This window comes from Hyla sarda, chromosome 7 (assembly GCF_029499605.1).
Source record: "Hyla sarda isolate aHylSar1 chromosome 7, aHylSar1.hap1, whole genome shotgun sequence".
Taxonomy (NCBI): domain Eukaryota; kingdom Metazoa; phylum Chordata; class Amphibia; order Anura; family Hylidae; genus Hyla; species Hyla sarda.
The window spans coordinates 43,736,038-43,752,889 of record NC_079195.1 but is presented as its reverse complement, the minus strand read 5'-3'; the positions used below and the strand labels follow the sequence as shown (position 1 = coordinate 43,752,889).

Below are 16,852 nucleotides of genomic sequence, written 5' to 3'. Positions count from 1 at the left end.
GTCAATAAAGCTCATTTGAATAATAAAAAAAAAAAAATAAAAAAAAAGGAGCACACTACACTTTCCCATCTTACCTGCACAATCCCGTTCACATGGAAACACATGACCAGCTCCGGCACGTTGCAGATCAGGTTGTCGAGCCAATAATCTATTCCAGTCAGCACATTGATGGGCTTGTTGTTGTCCCTACATCACAAACAATTGTTTACATTAGTATCATTTTGCAGCAAGTTTAACCCCTTAAAGGAGAAATGCGGCAGAAATCTTTTAAGTTCCCCTGTGCCCGGGATGCAAAAACTAAAAAATACTAACTCCTCTTCCTACGGTTCCCCGGTACCTGCATCCTGTTCAGTGCTTCTTAGGCTCGAAATGTGTCACTGCGGTCACGTTTCGTGTCAGGTCACGCCGGCAATAAGCTGACCGCAGGGTGACGTTTCGAGCCTAAGAATCAGGGAGCCAAGCAGCGCCGGAGCAACAAGACACCGATACCGGAGCGATGGGGGGGGGGGAACATAGGAAGGCGAGTTAAAAGTTTTTTTTTTTTTTTTTTTTTACGTCCCTTAAGGACTTGGCACAATTTAGTTTTTACACTTTAGTTTTTTTTTCATTTACGGACCTATATGGAGGGTTTGTTTTTATTTGCGGGACCAATTGTACTTTGTAATGATTTCCTTCACTTTCCATAACCTATACACAGAAATAAAAAATTTAAAAAGCTTATCTGTGAGGTGAATCTGAAAAACAAAAACAGTAATGATGTTCACTGTGTCGTCAAAATGAAATGTTTTCTTGAATAGAATATGCTGTATGCCTCACCAACATGCATTATATAAAAGGCCTAATGTTGCATACAAAAATAGATTTAATAGGAGTGAAATTAAAGCAATATATGAGAGAGTCTGGATAAAGCTGTTCCGGCGAAACGCATCAGAGGATTAGTGGGGTACTGGAGTGAGTCCTGGTAGGCACTGTATGGACCTATATGTATTTATTGCATGCACTGCCATTAAATTGCCATTGTTTGCTTATAGTCTTTAATGTTTACTTACTTATATACTAGGGCACTTAATTGAGAACTCTTTTACTTTATGGGAGAGCCATATTACTACGCATGAGAAGTGTTTTTTTCACTCTTATATGTACAGTGATCCCCCGACCTACAATGACCCATCGCATAAACAGCTATCCGGCAGCACAGACTGCTTCAGCTGCTGCCGGATAGCAGTTTAATGTGCCCCGTGTGCTTCGGTGAGTGTCACTCACCTGTCCCCGGCACTCCGGACCGTCCTCTTCATGCTCCACTGCATGGCTGCCACTCTCCGTCATCTTTACATCGGCGCGCACGCCGTCCCGTCATCCAATAGGAGCGGCGTGCGTAGCGGCGTGATGACAGCGATGGAGAGCGACGATCCAGGGCAGTGGTGACGGTCCGGAGCGGCGGGGACACCCCGGGGACGTGATGACAGCGATGGAGAGCGACGATCCAGGGCAGTGGTGACAGTCCGGAGCGGCGGGGACCCCCCGGGGACGTGATGGCGGCAATGAGGAGCGATGATCCAGGAGAGCGGTGACTGTCCAGAGTGGCAGGGACAGGTGAGTGACACTCACCGGAGCACACAGGATCACTGTTTATATAGACTCTCATATACTGCTTCCTTTTCACTCCTATGTAATCTATTTTTGTATGCAACATTAGGCCGTTTATATAATGCTGTGAGGCATACAGCATAGTTTCATAATTTATGGATTATTGAATTATTCATGGGTTGGGTATTGCTGTAGGTGTATGTATTGTAATTTGGAAACTTACCCTGTGTCCACTGTATTTGAGACATACTACAGGGGTTCCTGTGTTGGTGTATCCTCAAGAAAATTCTATTTATATTTACTTATTTTAAATAAAAACACATAGAAAATGACCATAAATTCAGAAATTTGCCCAAAATTACCTTGGACAATGCTACACGTTTTATCCACATTTATTTCAGAAAAGGGAAACCCACTGTTACTGAGGGGCCCTTGCTTAACCCTAAACCAGTTTTTTCAAACTAGGGTGCCTCTAGCTGAGCAAAACTACAACTCTCATCATGCCGGACAGTAACTATCTAAACTCATACCCATACAAGCTTACCGTAGACGCAAACTGACAGCTGGGTATCGCCCTCCTCCGAAAATAGGCATGTTAGAGCCAACCAGCATATGGATGTCCTCAAATGTCCAAAGAATATTCCTAACAAAGTCATTCTTAAGACCCTGGGAAAGACACAAAAGAATCAAGTACAACCTGCTAAGGCAAGTGCAATAAGTGTTGGCAAAGAAATGGATGGAAATGCCTCAAATGAACATAAAACCGAAGAAGCGGAAGGAAAGAAAATATACAGATGTAGCCAACTACAACTACTGTGATTGGTTACAGATGTCAGATTGATTTTATTCAAGTAGCGATGATTTCTGGAGCTGGGGAATTATGTGTTTACTCTGCGGCGTCACATAATTCATACCTGACTGTTCTCCCTGTCAATAAACAGACTGGGGAGACTGGGATCTTTAGCTGCAGAGGCAACATGCCCCACTAGCTGTGAGGGCTCAGTGGTCACACTTCCCTGTGAAGAGGCCAAGCACATGAGATTTGGTTGTTCAGATTTCAGGGAATTCAGATACAGCTTCTAATAAGAATAATCTATAGAAGATTGTGAACATTACAACTAGAGATGAGCGAACTTACAGTAAATTCGATTCGTCACGAACTTCTCGGCTCAGCAGTTGATGACTTTTCCTGCATAAATTAGTTCAGCTTTCAGGCGCTCCCGTGGTCTGGAAAAGGTGGATACAGTCCTAGCAGACTCTTTCCTAGGACTGTATCCACCTTTTCCAGCCCACCGGAGCACCGGAAAGCTGAACTCATTTATGCAGGATAAGTCATCAACTGCCGAGCCGAGAAGCTTGTGACGAATCGAATTTACTGTAAGTTCGCTCATCTCTAATTACAACATTACTTTGGTTGAGGGTTAAAAGGGCAGGTTCGGCTATGAACACCATTTTATACAGGTAGAATTTATATCAAAACTAACTTACTAAACACATTCTGGCATATTTCTTAATGCCGCAATTTCATACTCCAGTTAAACGTTGAAGTAAAATGCGTAAAATTATTACTAAGCAAAAACCCCTTAAAAGGGGTACTCCGCCCCTAGACATCTTATGCCCTATCCAGCTGCGGCACCCCAGACATCTGGTGCCGGATGACTGGCAATGCAGGGAGGAGGCTTGTGACATCACAGTCACGCCCCCTACATGCAAGTCTATGGGAGGGGGCGTGACGTCAGTCACGCCCCCTCCCATAGACTTGCATGGAGGGGGCGTGACCGTGACGTCACGAGCCTCCGGCAATGCACCTAAAGCTCTAAAAGAACGTCGGATGCAGTAGGGAGATTGCGGGGATCCCCAGCGGCGAGACCCCCACGATCAGACATCTTATCCCCTATCCATTGGATAAGGGATAAGATGTCTAGGGGCAGAGTACCCCTTTAAAGAGCCCAATGAGCTGTGAGACGACAGCTATCTGAAATATTTGGCCAGCATAATACACTTCACTACAGTCATTGTAAAAATAAAATAGGTTAAGACATCGCAACACAACTCAATGAAATTGTATAAGCCTTCTTCTTCAAGTCGTACCTGATTGGAAGCCCCATAGTCTTCTGACACTGAACTTAATGTCTCAAAAGTAGCAGGCCAGGCGACATGGTCGCTCCCAGATGGTTCACGGAGATTCTGCTCTTCTGGAGGCTGATGAGAAGTGGATGGGACTGGTTCAGCTGTATCATCTCCATTAATGCTGGAAGGTAAGTGAACACTCTGTATAAGACTAATGTAGAGGTAATAGAGTCCGAGAAAGACCTAAAGGTGAATGCACAATACCTGTAATAGAGGAACTTTGAGAGTATAGCTTTTTGGTACCAATGTTCTTTACTTTTCTTCTTTCTTTGCCATTTTTGATCCATTAGTCTTTGATAAAACTCCTTCAACCAAGTCCAGTCTCCTGTCTGCAAAGTAAATAAACGTTTAAGTGCAAATTTTCACCTTTCATGGATCACTAAGGTTATGTACATTGGGGGAATCTCTGCAACTGAAAAGCTTTACCATACATGCGATTAGGATTGTGTCTGCAGTTTGTGTACGGAGTGAAAACCCTGTAAATGGGTCAGTCATCAAAGTCTCCGCAATAAATGTGCCGCTGTGTCAATACATACCTTAACCCCTTAATGCAAAAGGACGCACATTCCATGCAGTAAATAGAAAGTCCGCCTGGCACTACTGATGCAACTGGGAATATGCCGTCTCCCTCTCCCTCCAGGTCAGCCACAACTGCTCAAAGTCCAAACGGAACAGAAGAGCGGCCACTCATCAGACTCCTTTTTAAAGGCTTTATTAAATGCTTGTGCAGGGTACAAACAGGTGCAATAAGCAATGTCCGTTTCGCACACTTAGTGCTTCTTCTGGCTCACAAAAGGACGTACATGTATGTCCTGGAAGCAGCTTCTTTGCCACATCAGGAGGTACGTGTACGTCCTTATGATAAAATATCACCCTGCAGCTGCTCTGTACAGCAGAGCATCCCTGAATCCAGCAAGGGACCAATCACAGCGGTACATGGCTGGTGATTGCTGCTATTGTTCTGTTACAGACCAATAGGATATGAATGTCAGCCTGGGCTCAGTGTCCCTTCCATGTCCGAAACTTCAGTCAGCGATCGGAAGAGGAGAGGTACGCATCTGAGGGGCCCACGGAAGCTGTTAACCTTTTTAATGCTGCAGTCAGTGTGACTGCAGCATCTACGAGGGTGGCTGTCTCTGCTGCTTCTTTGCACCCTGCAAAGTGATCACAGGGTGCTCTGGTGGTAGCCATGGCAACTGGAGGCCTGGCAATGGCCTACGTTGTCATGGCTACAGAAGCCGATCAATCCGATCTGCTAAAGTATGCCTGTCATTGTAACTCTGACAAACATTTAAGCGTAATACAGTGCAGTACAGATGTGTACTGAACTGAATATCTGCAGTCAGAAAAAAATACTACACAAACATGAAAAAATAATAAATTTAAACACACACACACACACACACACACACACGGCCGTAAATGTTGGCACCCCTGAATTTTTTTTAAGAAAATGAAGTATTTCTCACAGAAAAGGATTGCAGTAACACATGTTTTACTATACACGTTTATTCCCTTTGTGTGTATTAAAACTAAACCAAAAATGGGAGAAAAAAAGCAAATTGGACATAATGTCACCAAATTCCAAACATGGCCTGGACAAAATTATTGGCAACCTTTCAAAATTGTGGAAAAATAAGATTGTTTCAAGCATGTGATGCGACTTTAAACTCACCAGGTGCAAGTAACAGGTGTGGGCAATATAAAAATCACACCTGAAAGCAGATAAAAAGGAGAGAAGTTCACTTAGTCTTTGCATTGTGTGTCTGTGTGTGCGGAACACTAAGGCTGGGTTCACATCACGTTTTGTCCCATACGGGACCGCATACGGCAGGGGCAGCTGAAAACTTGCGGTCCCGTATGTAATTCATTTCAATGAGCTGACCGGAGTGAAACGCTGACTCCGGTCGGCTCATTTTTGCCCTGTATGCGGTTTTCCCACCGCACCTAAAATAGTTGTCGATTACGGAGCAAAAATGAGCCGACTGGTGTCAGCGTTTCACTCTGGTCAGCTCATTAAAAACGAATTACATACGGGACCGCGAGTTTTCAGCTCCCCCTGCCGTATGCGGTCCTGTATGGGACAAAACGTGATGTGAACCCAGCCTAGGCATGGACAACATAAAGAGAAGAGAACTGTCTGAGGACTCTAGAACCAAAATTGTGGGAAAATAATCTCCAGAGATCTAGATTTGCCTTTGTCCACAGTGCGCAACATTATCAAGAAGTTTGCAACCCATGGCATTGTAGCTGATCTCCCTGGGCGTGGATGGAAGAGAAAAATTGATGAAAGGTGTCAAACGCAGGATAGTCCGGATGGTGGATAAGCAGCCCCAAACAAGTTCCAAAGATATTCAAGCTGTCCTGCAGGCTCAGGGAGCATCAGTGTCAGTACGAACTAGCCGTCGACATTTAAATTAAATGAAACATAGGAGGACACCACTGCTGACACAGACATAAAAAAGCAAGACTACATTTTGCCAAAATGAACTTGAGTAAGCCAAAATCCTTCTGAGAAAACATCTTGTGGACAGATGAGACAAAGATAGAGCTTTTTGGTGAAGCACATCATTCTACTATTTACCGAAAATGAAATGAGGCCTACAAAAGAAAAGAACACAGTACCTACAGTGAAATATGGTGGAGGTTCAATGATGTTTTGGGGTTGTTTTGCTGCCTCTGGCACTAGGTGCCTTGAATATGTGCAAGGCATCAGGAAATCTGAGGATTACCAACGGATTTTGGGTCGCACTGTATAGCCCAATGTCAGAAAACTGAGTTGTCCAGCAGGACAATGGCCCCAAACATACGTCAAAAAGTCCCCAGAAATGGATGGCAACAAAGTGCTGGAGAGTTCTGAAGTGGCAGCAATGAGTCCAGATCTAAATCCCATTGAACATCTGTGGAGAGATCTTAAAATTGCTGTTGGGAAAAGGCGCCTTCCAATAAGAGAGACCTGGAGCAGTTTACAAAAGGAAGAGGGATCCAACATTCCGACTCAGAGGAGTAAGAAGCTTATTGATGGTTATAGGAAGCCACTGATTTCAGTTATTTTCTCCAAAGGGTGTGCAACCAAATATTAAGTTGAGGGTGCCAACAATATTGATCAGCCCATTTTTGGAGTTTGGTGTGACATTATGTCCAATTTATTTTTTTCCCTCCCCTTTTTTGGTTTAGTTCCAATACACACAAAGGGAATAAACATGTGTATAGCAAAACATGTGTTACTGCAATCCTTTTCTGTGAGAAATAGTAAATTTTCTTGAAAAATTTCAGGGGTGCCGATATTTACGGCCATGACAGTATATATTTATTTTTATTTACATACACATATATTACCACTAATATAATGTACAAGATGGCACAAAAACTACTGTGTCCTAGGGCTGCACTATATGGGGAAAATGTGCAATTGCGATTATGGGCCAATATAATGCGATTTCGATATGCGATGCAATATAATAAATAAATGGTGAAATCCCGCCATTTCATGTCCAATCTCCTCCATTTTACAGCTATCCACCCATTTCACATCTGTCACCTTCTCCCCTCATGGTCACATCTTCTCCCATCACATTTCCCCCCTATGTCATAGTCTCCTCCCCCAACCCCAGCATGTCACATTCTCCACCACCCATTCTACGCCCCCCCCCCCCCCCCCGGTCACATTCTCCACCCCCCATTTCCCATTCCCCCAATGTCAAACTCTTGGGTCTCCTGCCATAGCGTTTCATTTAAATGTCGAAGGATAGTTTGCACTGACACTGATGCTCCCTGAGCCTACAGGACAGCTTGAATATCTTTGGAACTTGTTTGGGGCTGCTTATCCACCATCCAGACTATCCTGCATTGACACCTTTCAATTTTCTCTTCTTTCCACGCCCAAGGAGATCAGCTACAGTGCCATGGGTTGCAAACTTCTTAATAATGTGGCGCACTGTGAACAAAGGCAAATCTAGATCTCTGGAGATGAACTTGTAACCTTGAGATTGTTGATATTTTTCCACAATATTTTGGTACTCCCAAGTACTCAGACAGTTCTCTTCTCTTTCTGTTGTCCATGCTAAGTGTGGCACACACAGACACACAATGCAAAGACTAAGTGAACTTCTCTCCTTTTTATCTGCTTTCAGGTGTGATTTTTATATTGCCCACACCTGTTACTTGCCCCTGGTGAATTTTAAGGAGCATCATATGCTTGAAACAATCTTATTTTTTCCACAATGTTTGCAGGGTGCTAATAATTTTGTCCAGACCATTTTTGGAGTTTGGTGACATTATGTCCAATTTGCTTTTTTTCCTCCTTTTTTGGTTTAGTTCCAATACACACAAAAGGAATAAACATGTGTATAGCAAAACATGTGTTACTGCAATCCTTTTCTGTGAGAAATACTTCATTTTCGAGAAAAATTTCAGGGGTGCCAACATTTACGGCCATGACTGTACATATCATAATGAACTCAACCAATCAGGCATAGATATTGTAGTTTAAAATATAACTTTTACTAGATACTTAAATCATATACAAGGACAGTGAGATATACAACATGTGACAATTTAAAGGACCTTAGCAATTTTACAAAAGCAAATTCATGCTCAATTAACAACAACAGATAATGTCAGCGAAATAGCTGACTGGGAGGGAATAAGGGTACAGGTGAGTAACCTGAACATTACATTTCCCTACCTAGTCTTAACCCTTGTCCTTACTGTTATATGTGTGGATAGGGAAAAGGTATATAATAAGCACTCAAATAAGATACAATTAACAAGTTGCAAAATTATGTAGAGATTTCTCATGTTCCATGATGCTACGCGTTTCTACCATATGTTTAAGATGTGTTCATCAGGGGTGGAGGACAAATTGTGAACATAATATAAATCATGTGAAATGAGAAATTATGCTTGAGGTGGATAAATATATAAGAACAATAGATAAAGCAGTCACTGTCAGTCACAGTCCAAGATGGTCATAAGCAGTCATATTAAGATATGTATAAATGGAGGGAGGTTATAACAGTAGCATAGATTTGTCTGTCTCACACAAATATATGTATAGATATAAATCAAGCCAACCAATTTATAACTAAATGCCCAGTGATCGTTAATGAGACGCTTGCTTGCCAGATGTAACAGAGGGCATTAGATGGATGAATCAGAGATGCATATAGTTGTACATCTACAATGATGTCCTTACTGCTCTTGAGGTGGAAAACAACAGTCTGATTGTCTGGAGACAGTGATAGAAAGCCCCCAACTTTGATGGCAGTCCAGATGACTCTGTAAAAGGAACGCTGTGACCGGCTCCGAACAGAGGCACGGATCGGGGATTGGTAGGTATAATTTTAATCCGTGTCATCTGCACTACACACATGTACCAACAGGTTAGTGTGGAAAATACTAAGGACAGATTCCTTAACCCCTTAAGGCATAAATGTACACCCTGTAGCTGCGCTCCTGACGTATCAAGTGTGATTCACACCAGATTGGTCCCGGCTGCTACCAGTTAATAGCAGCCGAGACCCACGGCTAATACTGGACACAATTACATATGTACCGCATTAAGCCATTAGATCAGAGTTCTGTTGGTTGATGCCTTATAAATAGCAGAGTCCTGGCAGTCACAGAGGCCTAGCAAAGGCCTCGGGCTGCTGTGACATATCTTTTCCCCATGACTGTGTTGCAGGGAGCAGATCAAAACCACTGTACCATCAATATTACATAAAACAAAGTTGTTTAAATGGTTAACAGCCAGCAGCAGTGATGATTCCTCGCCAGTTATTACAGTGCAAACGGGCAGACCAACTAATCGACCAAACAATTAATAATGAAACCTTGACAACGATTTCTATGATCAATTACATCGTTCGTTGTTTCAACCCTAGATATGGGCTAGAAATGTTTTTTTACAATTGTTCGAGCTGGAATTGTAAACCAGTCATAAGAGTATCAGAGCCGCCTCTGGATGAAATCAGTACAGGTTTCACTGACTAACAATCCTGTATTATTTTTCATTCACCGACTGCAAGCAGAAATCTTGACTTGCTAATAAAATGAGGCACAAAGTTTATTATAAAGTAGGATAATTTTTTATTACATAAAGTTGAAAACCCCCTTTAACAAAGAGAAAAAGCAAATCACTGACCAAAAGGACAAGCAAACCCAAACGTCCATTACCTGAGAAGACCTCATAAAGAGCTCCTGAATGTCCAGTTCATCCATCAGAAGAGTCCTCCCGATGCGGTGGACCGCCATACTGACATGCGACTTACTGTATGGGATCTTCAAGAGCTTCTTGATGTTCTGAGATTTAAAAAGGGAAAAAAAAAAATTCATGAATCTGCAATAACAATATTAAACTTATGTAACATAGCAGGTATCCTAAGTTATCCTTTTCCTTCCCCAGCGATCACAGAAGACAGAACAGTCTGACTATATTTACCTTCAAATATCCAACAGAAGGTGGAAGAAAAACCGGATCACTAAATTTAACCATAACTAGTCTTGTCCATCTCTGCTCTCTATTATCAAGAACATTCACATGTTACATTACATACAATTACACTTACCTCGGAATCTGCCACAACATCCACTTCCTTTCCAACTGAATCGATGAAATCATACGCCATGCCAAAGCTGTAATGAAAAAGAAGAATAGTTAGACTGATCTGTGCAATGGCACCCTAAGTCCTGCTCCACTGACAGATCATCAATGACAATCACTAGAGGATATAAAGGATTTTTTTTACATCTTTAAAAGGGAATCTGTCAGCAGGTTGGGGCATCCCAACAAGGGCCATTACCATCAGCATTATAGAATCTATAATATGGGGCCACTGCAGAGGAGAGGCTCAGTCTTCCTTCAGAGGTGTTGTAAGAGCTTCACCAAGAGGTAAAAGGCATGCCCCCAGTGCACCAAACGTCTTCATACGTATTTCAATAAAAAAGGAGATTTTTTTCTGTACTCACCGTAAAATCTCTTTCACGTAACCTTCATTGGGGGACACAGACCATGGGTATATGCGCTTGCCACTAGGATGCGCTGACACTAGGAAAAAAAAGTCGTCTCCTCCATGGCAGGATATACCTGCCCACTGGAAGTGAGGTAATCAATTTTGTCACAAGCAGTAGGAGAAGCCACCAAAGAGATATGTCCGAAGGACCCTAGAAAGGAATCCCGGAGAAACACCCAAGAACCAGAAAAGGCTATCCGGACAAGAATGAAGAAATGGGTTGGTGATGTCCCCCAATGAAGGCTAGAAGAAAGAGATTTTACAGTGAGTACAAAGAAAATCTCCTTTTCTCAGTGGCTCTTCATTAGGGGACACAGAGACCATGGGACATACCAAAGCAGTCCCTGGGGTGGGAAGAACAACATCAGAGGAAGGGAGTCAGTCCGGAGACTGACCCCCAGCCGACCGAAAGACTTACAGATGAGACCCTGGGCTAAAAGGCAAAAGAGGCCCGGAACTGAGCATCCGGCAGTTCCCACCATCCATGAAGATGGACTAGGACGCCAAGGAAGGGACTGTCAAGAGAACCCCATACAGAGGACCAACCAAAACCAGAAAACCTGGCGAGAAAACGCCAGGGAAAGACGAAGGCGAGCCAGTCAAGGTGAACACCAGTATCCCTGTATCTTCTGTGGAAAGGAATATCCCAAGAGCACCATGTACTGCAGAAGCAAAGAAATGCCGCCCTACGGTAACTGATCATTGTGCTGGGTGAATGTAGCCCCCAGGAACCCTGCGAAAACACACCCAGGTACGGAGGAGCCATGTTGTGTCCCCAGAGGGATCGGAATCCTGAACACTGGAGCTGGGAAGCTACAAAGACATGACTACGAATGCAAGTAAGAAGCACACGCAGCAACCTACAGCCTTGGGAGGAAACACCCCATTGGGGTGAAACCTCCTACCATGGATAGAATACCCGCCACCCTAGGAGATCGGGGGGGGCCATGGATGGTATCCCCATCACCCTGTATAGTGTCCATAGGACACGTCCGGGCACCTCTTCGGACAACCGCGTACTGGCAGTGGGGTACCGGAACTCAAACTGCAGAGAGAAATGACAGGCGGCGGAGGAACCATGCAGACCGCTGTCTGGCTTACTGGTATGGATCCATAGTATGCAACAAGTCACTCCGTCGGACAACACGCACTGGCAGAGCGGTACCGGAATGTCAACCGCGGATGCAGCATAACAGATCGGTGACCAGTGGAGGGAATCATAGTGTATGCACATGTCAAGAACCCTCCCCTGATTGATGACAGTCGGAGGAGGAAACCACCGCTTTAGATGCCAGTACCCTATATGAAGAAAAGCCACATGGCAAAGTCCCTAGGCACAGGGGCAAACGAAAAAAGGGACAGAGGAAGAACCCTAAAAAGGCCCTAAGCATCCGCCAGGAACACAAAAGCCCTGTAAGGACACCGGACTGGAGCCATGCCCCGATAGGGAGGTACTAGGTCCGTCGGCACAGTAGACATGGCATGTTACGCAGCGGAAGGGGAAACCGGGCACGAAATGTAACCTCGGAATCGACAGGGACCGCTTAACGACCCGCCACAGCAGTTCGTATATGCTCCCTCACAGAGAGAGAACTCTGCAGAATTAGGTATGCCAGAGGCATAGGGCAAAAAACATTGCGCTTATAGCGCTATCTGGGAAAAAAAAGACGGACCCCATATACAATCCCAGAAAAGGAAAGGGGTGGAGCTTAACTCCGTCTGAGAGATTTTGCGCCGATCCTTGCCCGTCAGGATGGGTGGAAGGAACTGTGGGTGTCCTGTGAGACATCCTGGGAAAAGGGTCCACCCTCCAGGAAAGCGATGCCCATCGCTGTTGGAGCACAGGGGAAGGGGGGGGGGGGTGTCGCAGCTGCGGAAAGCATCCACAGGCTGCGACAAGCACCACCGGCACTCCCTGTGCCGATGCCTAAGCAGATAATTGTGTGCTCCGACAACCCGCCCTGTGTACAGCCTGCAGTGACTGAACTAAACAGGGGCAGTGACAGAGTGGTAAGGAGGCAGGGGGTTTGTCCATTCCTAGTCCTTGGATTTATTTTATAGCCTCCCAGATTCAGCAGCTTAAGGGCTGGGCACAGTATGCTACTATGGGACGTACGGGGGATTTGGTTTCTAGACGTATTGGGAAGGTTACCCCTATCTATCTACTAGAGATGGCAGCACAAACTCGTCCTCCTGACTTTCCCCCGACCTTTCTTCTTATCCGTAAAGTGTGGTCGAAATTTCGATCGCTCCTGAACTATCCTCTATTTGTCACATATTCACCGTTGTGGTACAACCCTGGCCTTTCTGAGCTTAGTTCCTTACCAGATTCCCAGGGATTGGTTGCTCATGGGGTATTATATCTTTCACAATTATATGAAGGGCCGACCCTGAAGTCATTTGCCCAACTGCAGGAGGAGTTTGGCTTACCGCAGTCATATTTTTACCATTACCTCCAACTTAGACATGTTCTAGACACGCGGGCTTGTGATTTGACGGTTGGTACCTCTGCTCAGGTGAATGGCCTATTTTCCAGTACGTCAACTAAGGGTGTGATATCTATACTTTACCAGGCCTTACTATCCTCATATCATGTGGCTTACCCTTTAAATATAAAGGACAGGTGGGAGGCGGATGTGGGACCTCTGTCGGGAGAGCAGTGGGAACAGATTTGATCACTGACCCCACGTTTAGCAGTTTCGGAAACTCATAGGGTGTCCCAAATATTTTTGCTACATATGGTATACCATACCCCTGCATTTTTGCATAAAATTGGTGTTCGCCCAGATTCCTGCTGTCCCCGCTGCTCATTTGTTACATGTTATGTGGGAATGTACCCGTCTTGGTCAATTTTGGAATGATGTGGGGCAACTGATCCAGAGAGTATACAATTGTCCGCTGTCCTTGACGGCTCTAACATGTATATTGGGCTACTTAGATGGGTTGGATGAGGATGGTGGATTGTATATTGGTATTAGTCGGATTTTATACCAAGCCCGTAAGTTAATTGCTCAGCACTGGTTGCGTCCTGTTCCTCCTACTATCGCTGAACTCATTACTAAGCTTAATCATATTATCAGGCTGGAAAACGGTGTGTATCATAAGAGGAAGGCTATTTCTAAATTTGAATCAATATGGGGACCGTGGATTGATACCCCGGGTCTGCCTTTCACGTATCTTAGAAGAACTCACATGGATATATTGCTGGGAAGTGTTGGGGGAGGGTCTCACTGATGTATGAACATCCTTGTTTTATCCTATTCCTCTTCTGTGCTTGTATGTGTGCTGACCTTTACTTCTCTACTTTGTGTTCGACTGTTTTGAGTATTTGTTGGGGGTGGACCTAGTCGGTTTTGTATACTGATGTCTCCTGTACGCATTAATTGTCTATTTGCTCCCTGAATGGTCAGTTGCCGATGCTTCAGTTTGGCGTTTCGGACGCATTGCGTATTTGTATGTTAAAATGTTTATATATTGTACTGCACTGTTCGTACCAAAAGTTGTTTATTGCTTTTTGTGAAGAGAAGACACGCGGGTGCGGGTGGGAGGTGGGGATTTGTGTATGTGTATGGACTGTATTTTCTTTTTTTTTTGTGTGTTGTTATTGGAAAAAGTTCAATAAAAATGTAACTGATTTAAAAAAAAAAAAAAAAAACAGGGGCAGTGAGCAACGCGCTGTAGAAGCCTGACGCTCCGAGGCCAGGGGGTTGACAGCTGTGCCCGGCTAGACAGGCTTCCGCTGAGCATGGCCCTGAACCAGGGAATCAGAGGAGGGAGACAGCCTCTGACATTTCTGGTAGCGTTAACGAGTTTGGCAAAGCCCTAAGCCTGGACGGCTATCTGCGGGGAGGAGGCGCGGAGCTAAACTCCGTTCATGAGAGGTGCAGAAAGGCGCTGAGCTTACCCTGTCTGGCGCTCCCAAGGCAGTGCTGACAGAAGGGGGGAAGAGAGTCCTCCCGCAGCTAACCTCCAGATTCCCACGCCGAGCACGGGGAGAAGGGGGGGTGGAGCTACCTGCCGCCATTATGCATCCCGCTGGCCAGCAAGCGCCAGAGGAGATACGGCCAGCTGAAGTAAATAAAATTAGTGACCGCAGAAAGTACAGGGAGACGTTGCAAATCTGTATTGACAGACTTTGTACCAAAAGATAGATGCCTGTAAACCTTAGATAAATGCCAGCCAAATACTCATTTAGGGTATGTTCACACGTACAGTACGCAGATTTGATGCGCAGGATTTTCTGCTGCAGAGTGTAATGTAAACTAAATGACTGAGCACAGCTTCTAATCTGCAGTTACAAATCCTGCGCATCAAATCTGCGCAGGATCCTGTACGTGTTAATGTACCCTTAGCAGACATATTTTTCTTCAGGCTTCTAACAATGACCAAGTGTTTTACATGAGGAAGAGGAAATAAACCACTGCCAGACTAATTAGACAAAATAAAATGATCAGGGCTGTGGAGTCGGTAGATAAATGTTCCGACTCCGGAGTTTTTTGTACTTCCGACTTCTCTGTATTAATATGCGAATGTATTTTATACATTCCTTGAAGGAAAGAAAAGCAACATACATGTCATTACCACAGGACCACTGGCTGGGAAGCCAACAGTCTACTGTATTGAACAATTTGTGTGCCGATCTGCTGCTGAAGATAGGGCAGTGGAAGGATCCAGGAAGGGGCATTAATTATAAAACATGATTTCCCCTAGTAGAATCCCATAGTCATGTTTAAAGGGGTACTCCGCCCCTAGACATCTTATCCCCTATCCAAAAGGATAGGGCATAAGATGTCAGATCGCCGGGGTCCCGCTGCTGGGGACCCCTCGGGATCGCCGAAGCGGGACCGCGTTGCATTACTACACAGAGCGAGTTCGCTCTGTGCGTAATGACGGGCAATACAGGGAAAGAGCAGCATGACATCATGGCTCCGCCCCTCGTGACATCACAGTCCGCCCCCTTAATGCAAGTCTATGGCAGGGGGCGTGATGACCGCCACGCCCCCTCCCATAGACTTGTATTGAGGGGGCGGACCGTGACATCACAAGGGGCGGAGCCATGACGTCACGCTGCTCCGTCCCCTGTATCGCCCGTCATTTCGCACAGAACGAACTCGCTCTGTGTAGTAATGAAAGCAAGGTGCTGCAGCGGCGATCCTGGGGGTCCCCAGCAGCGGGATCCTGGCGATCTAACATCATCCTTTGGATAGGGGATAAGATGTCTAGGGGCAGAGTACCCCTTTAAGCTAACAATCGAATTTACAAGTTTTTATAGCCTTAGCTGAATGGCAGCAGTTTTTCCAATGGTTTACAGCTTCAGTCTTGAACTATTGACCCTCCATTCCCTTCACTTATACAAGTGTCTCGAGTCCTGCAAAAAACATATTTACTTAATCCCTTATCAGTGAGAGGCTAGGTTACCCATGGGTTCCCTGTAACAGCAGGGCACAACACTATGGAAAGTATAAGTATTGCCGCTCCTAATTGTGCGTTGTGTGCCATATAGTAAGGCACATGAAAAGCATGTTTCTTCACGGTCACTTAACGTGTTTGTTTTGCGGTTACGTGAGGCACTGCATGCATTGGTCTTTATTCTTACAGTAGAGAAGTCATTATTTATAACTTTTTGTGAATTGGGACATTTAAACTTGCTTTTTATTTATTTATTTATATCTAAATTTAGTAGGAGTCGGTGCATTGTTTGCCGACTGACTCCAGGTACCCAAAATTTTGTCCGACTCCACATCCCTGGAAATTATTGGACATATTGAAGTCAAACTTGCCCGACCTTTCTTTCTCCCAAAATATACCATCTGGTGTAGAGTAGGGTAGACTTTATTCACAATAGTTGGTCTCACCAAAACGATCAAGTACTGTCAATGATAACCAAATGTTGTGTGGTAGAGAACGAATAATAAATAATGCATCCACACCCCTACTCAAAACTTTCTGGGGGAGATTTATTAAAACCTGTCCAGAAGAAAAGTTGATGAGTTGCCCATAGCAACGAATCAGATCGCTTCTTTAATTTTTTGACAAGGCCTCTGCAAAATGAAAGAACTTACAGTAAATTCGATTCGTCACGAACTTCCCGGCTCGGCGATTGCTGACTTTTCCTGCATAAA

General features: G+C 44.6%; 1 protein-coding gene across 1 annotated transcript in view; it reads right to left on the bottom strand.

Annotated features, from left to right (window-relative positions):
- The window catches only part of EDRF1 (erythroid differentiation regulatory factor 1), a 110,467-nt gene that overhangs the window by 87,999 nt on the left and 5,616 nt on the right, over positions 1 to 16,852 (bottom strand). The window contains exons 3-8 of the mRNA XM_056532770.1: positions 10,287 to 10,353; positions 9,895 to 10,020; positions 3,922 to 4,046; positions 3,679 to 3,838; positions 2,132 to 2,253; positions 75 to 186 (exon numbers count right to left, since the gene is read on the bottom strand). Of these exons, the coding sequence (XP_056388745.1) occupies positions 75 to 186; positions 2,132 to 2,253; positions 3,679 to 3,838; positions 3,922 to 4,046; positions 9,895 to 10,020; positions 10,287 to 10,353 (712 nt within the window). The remainder of the gene's footprint in view (positions 1 to 74; positions 187 to 2,131; positions 2,254 to 3,678; positions 3,839 to 3,921; positions 4,047 to 9,894; positions 10,021 to 10,286; positions 10,354 to 16,852) is intronic.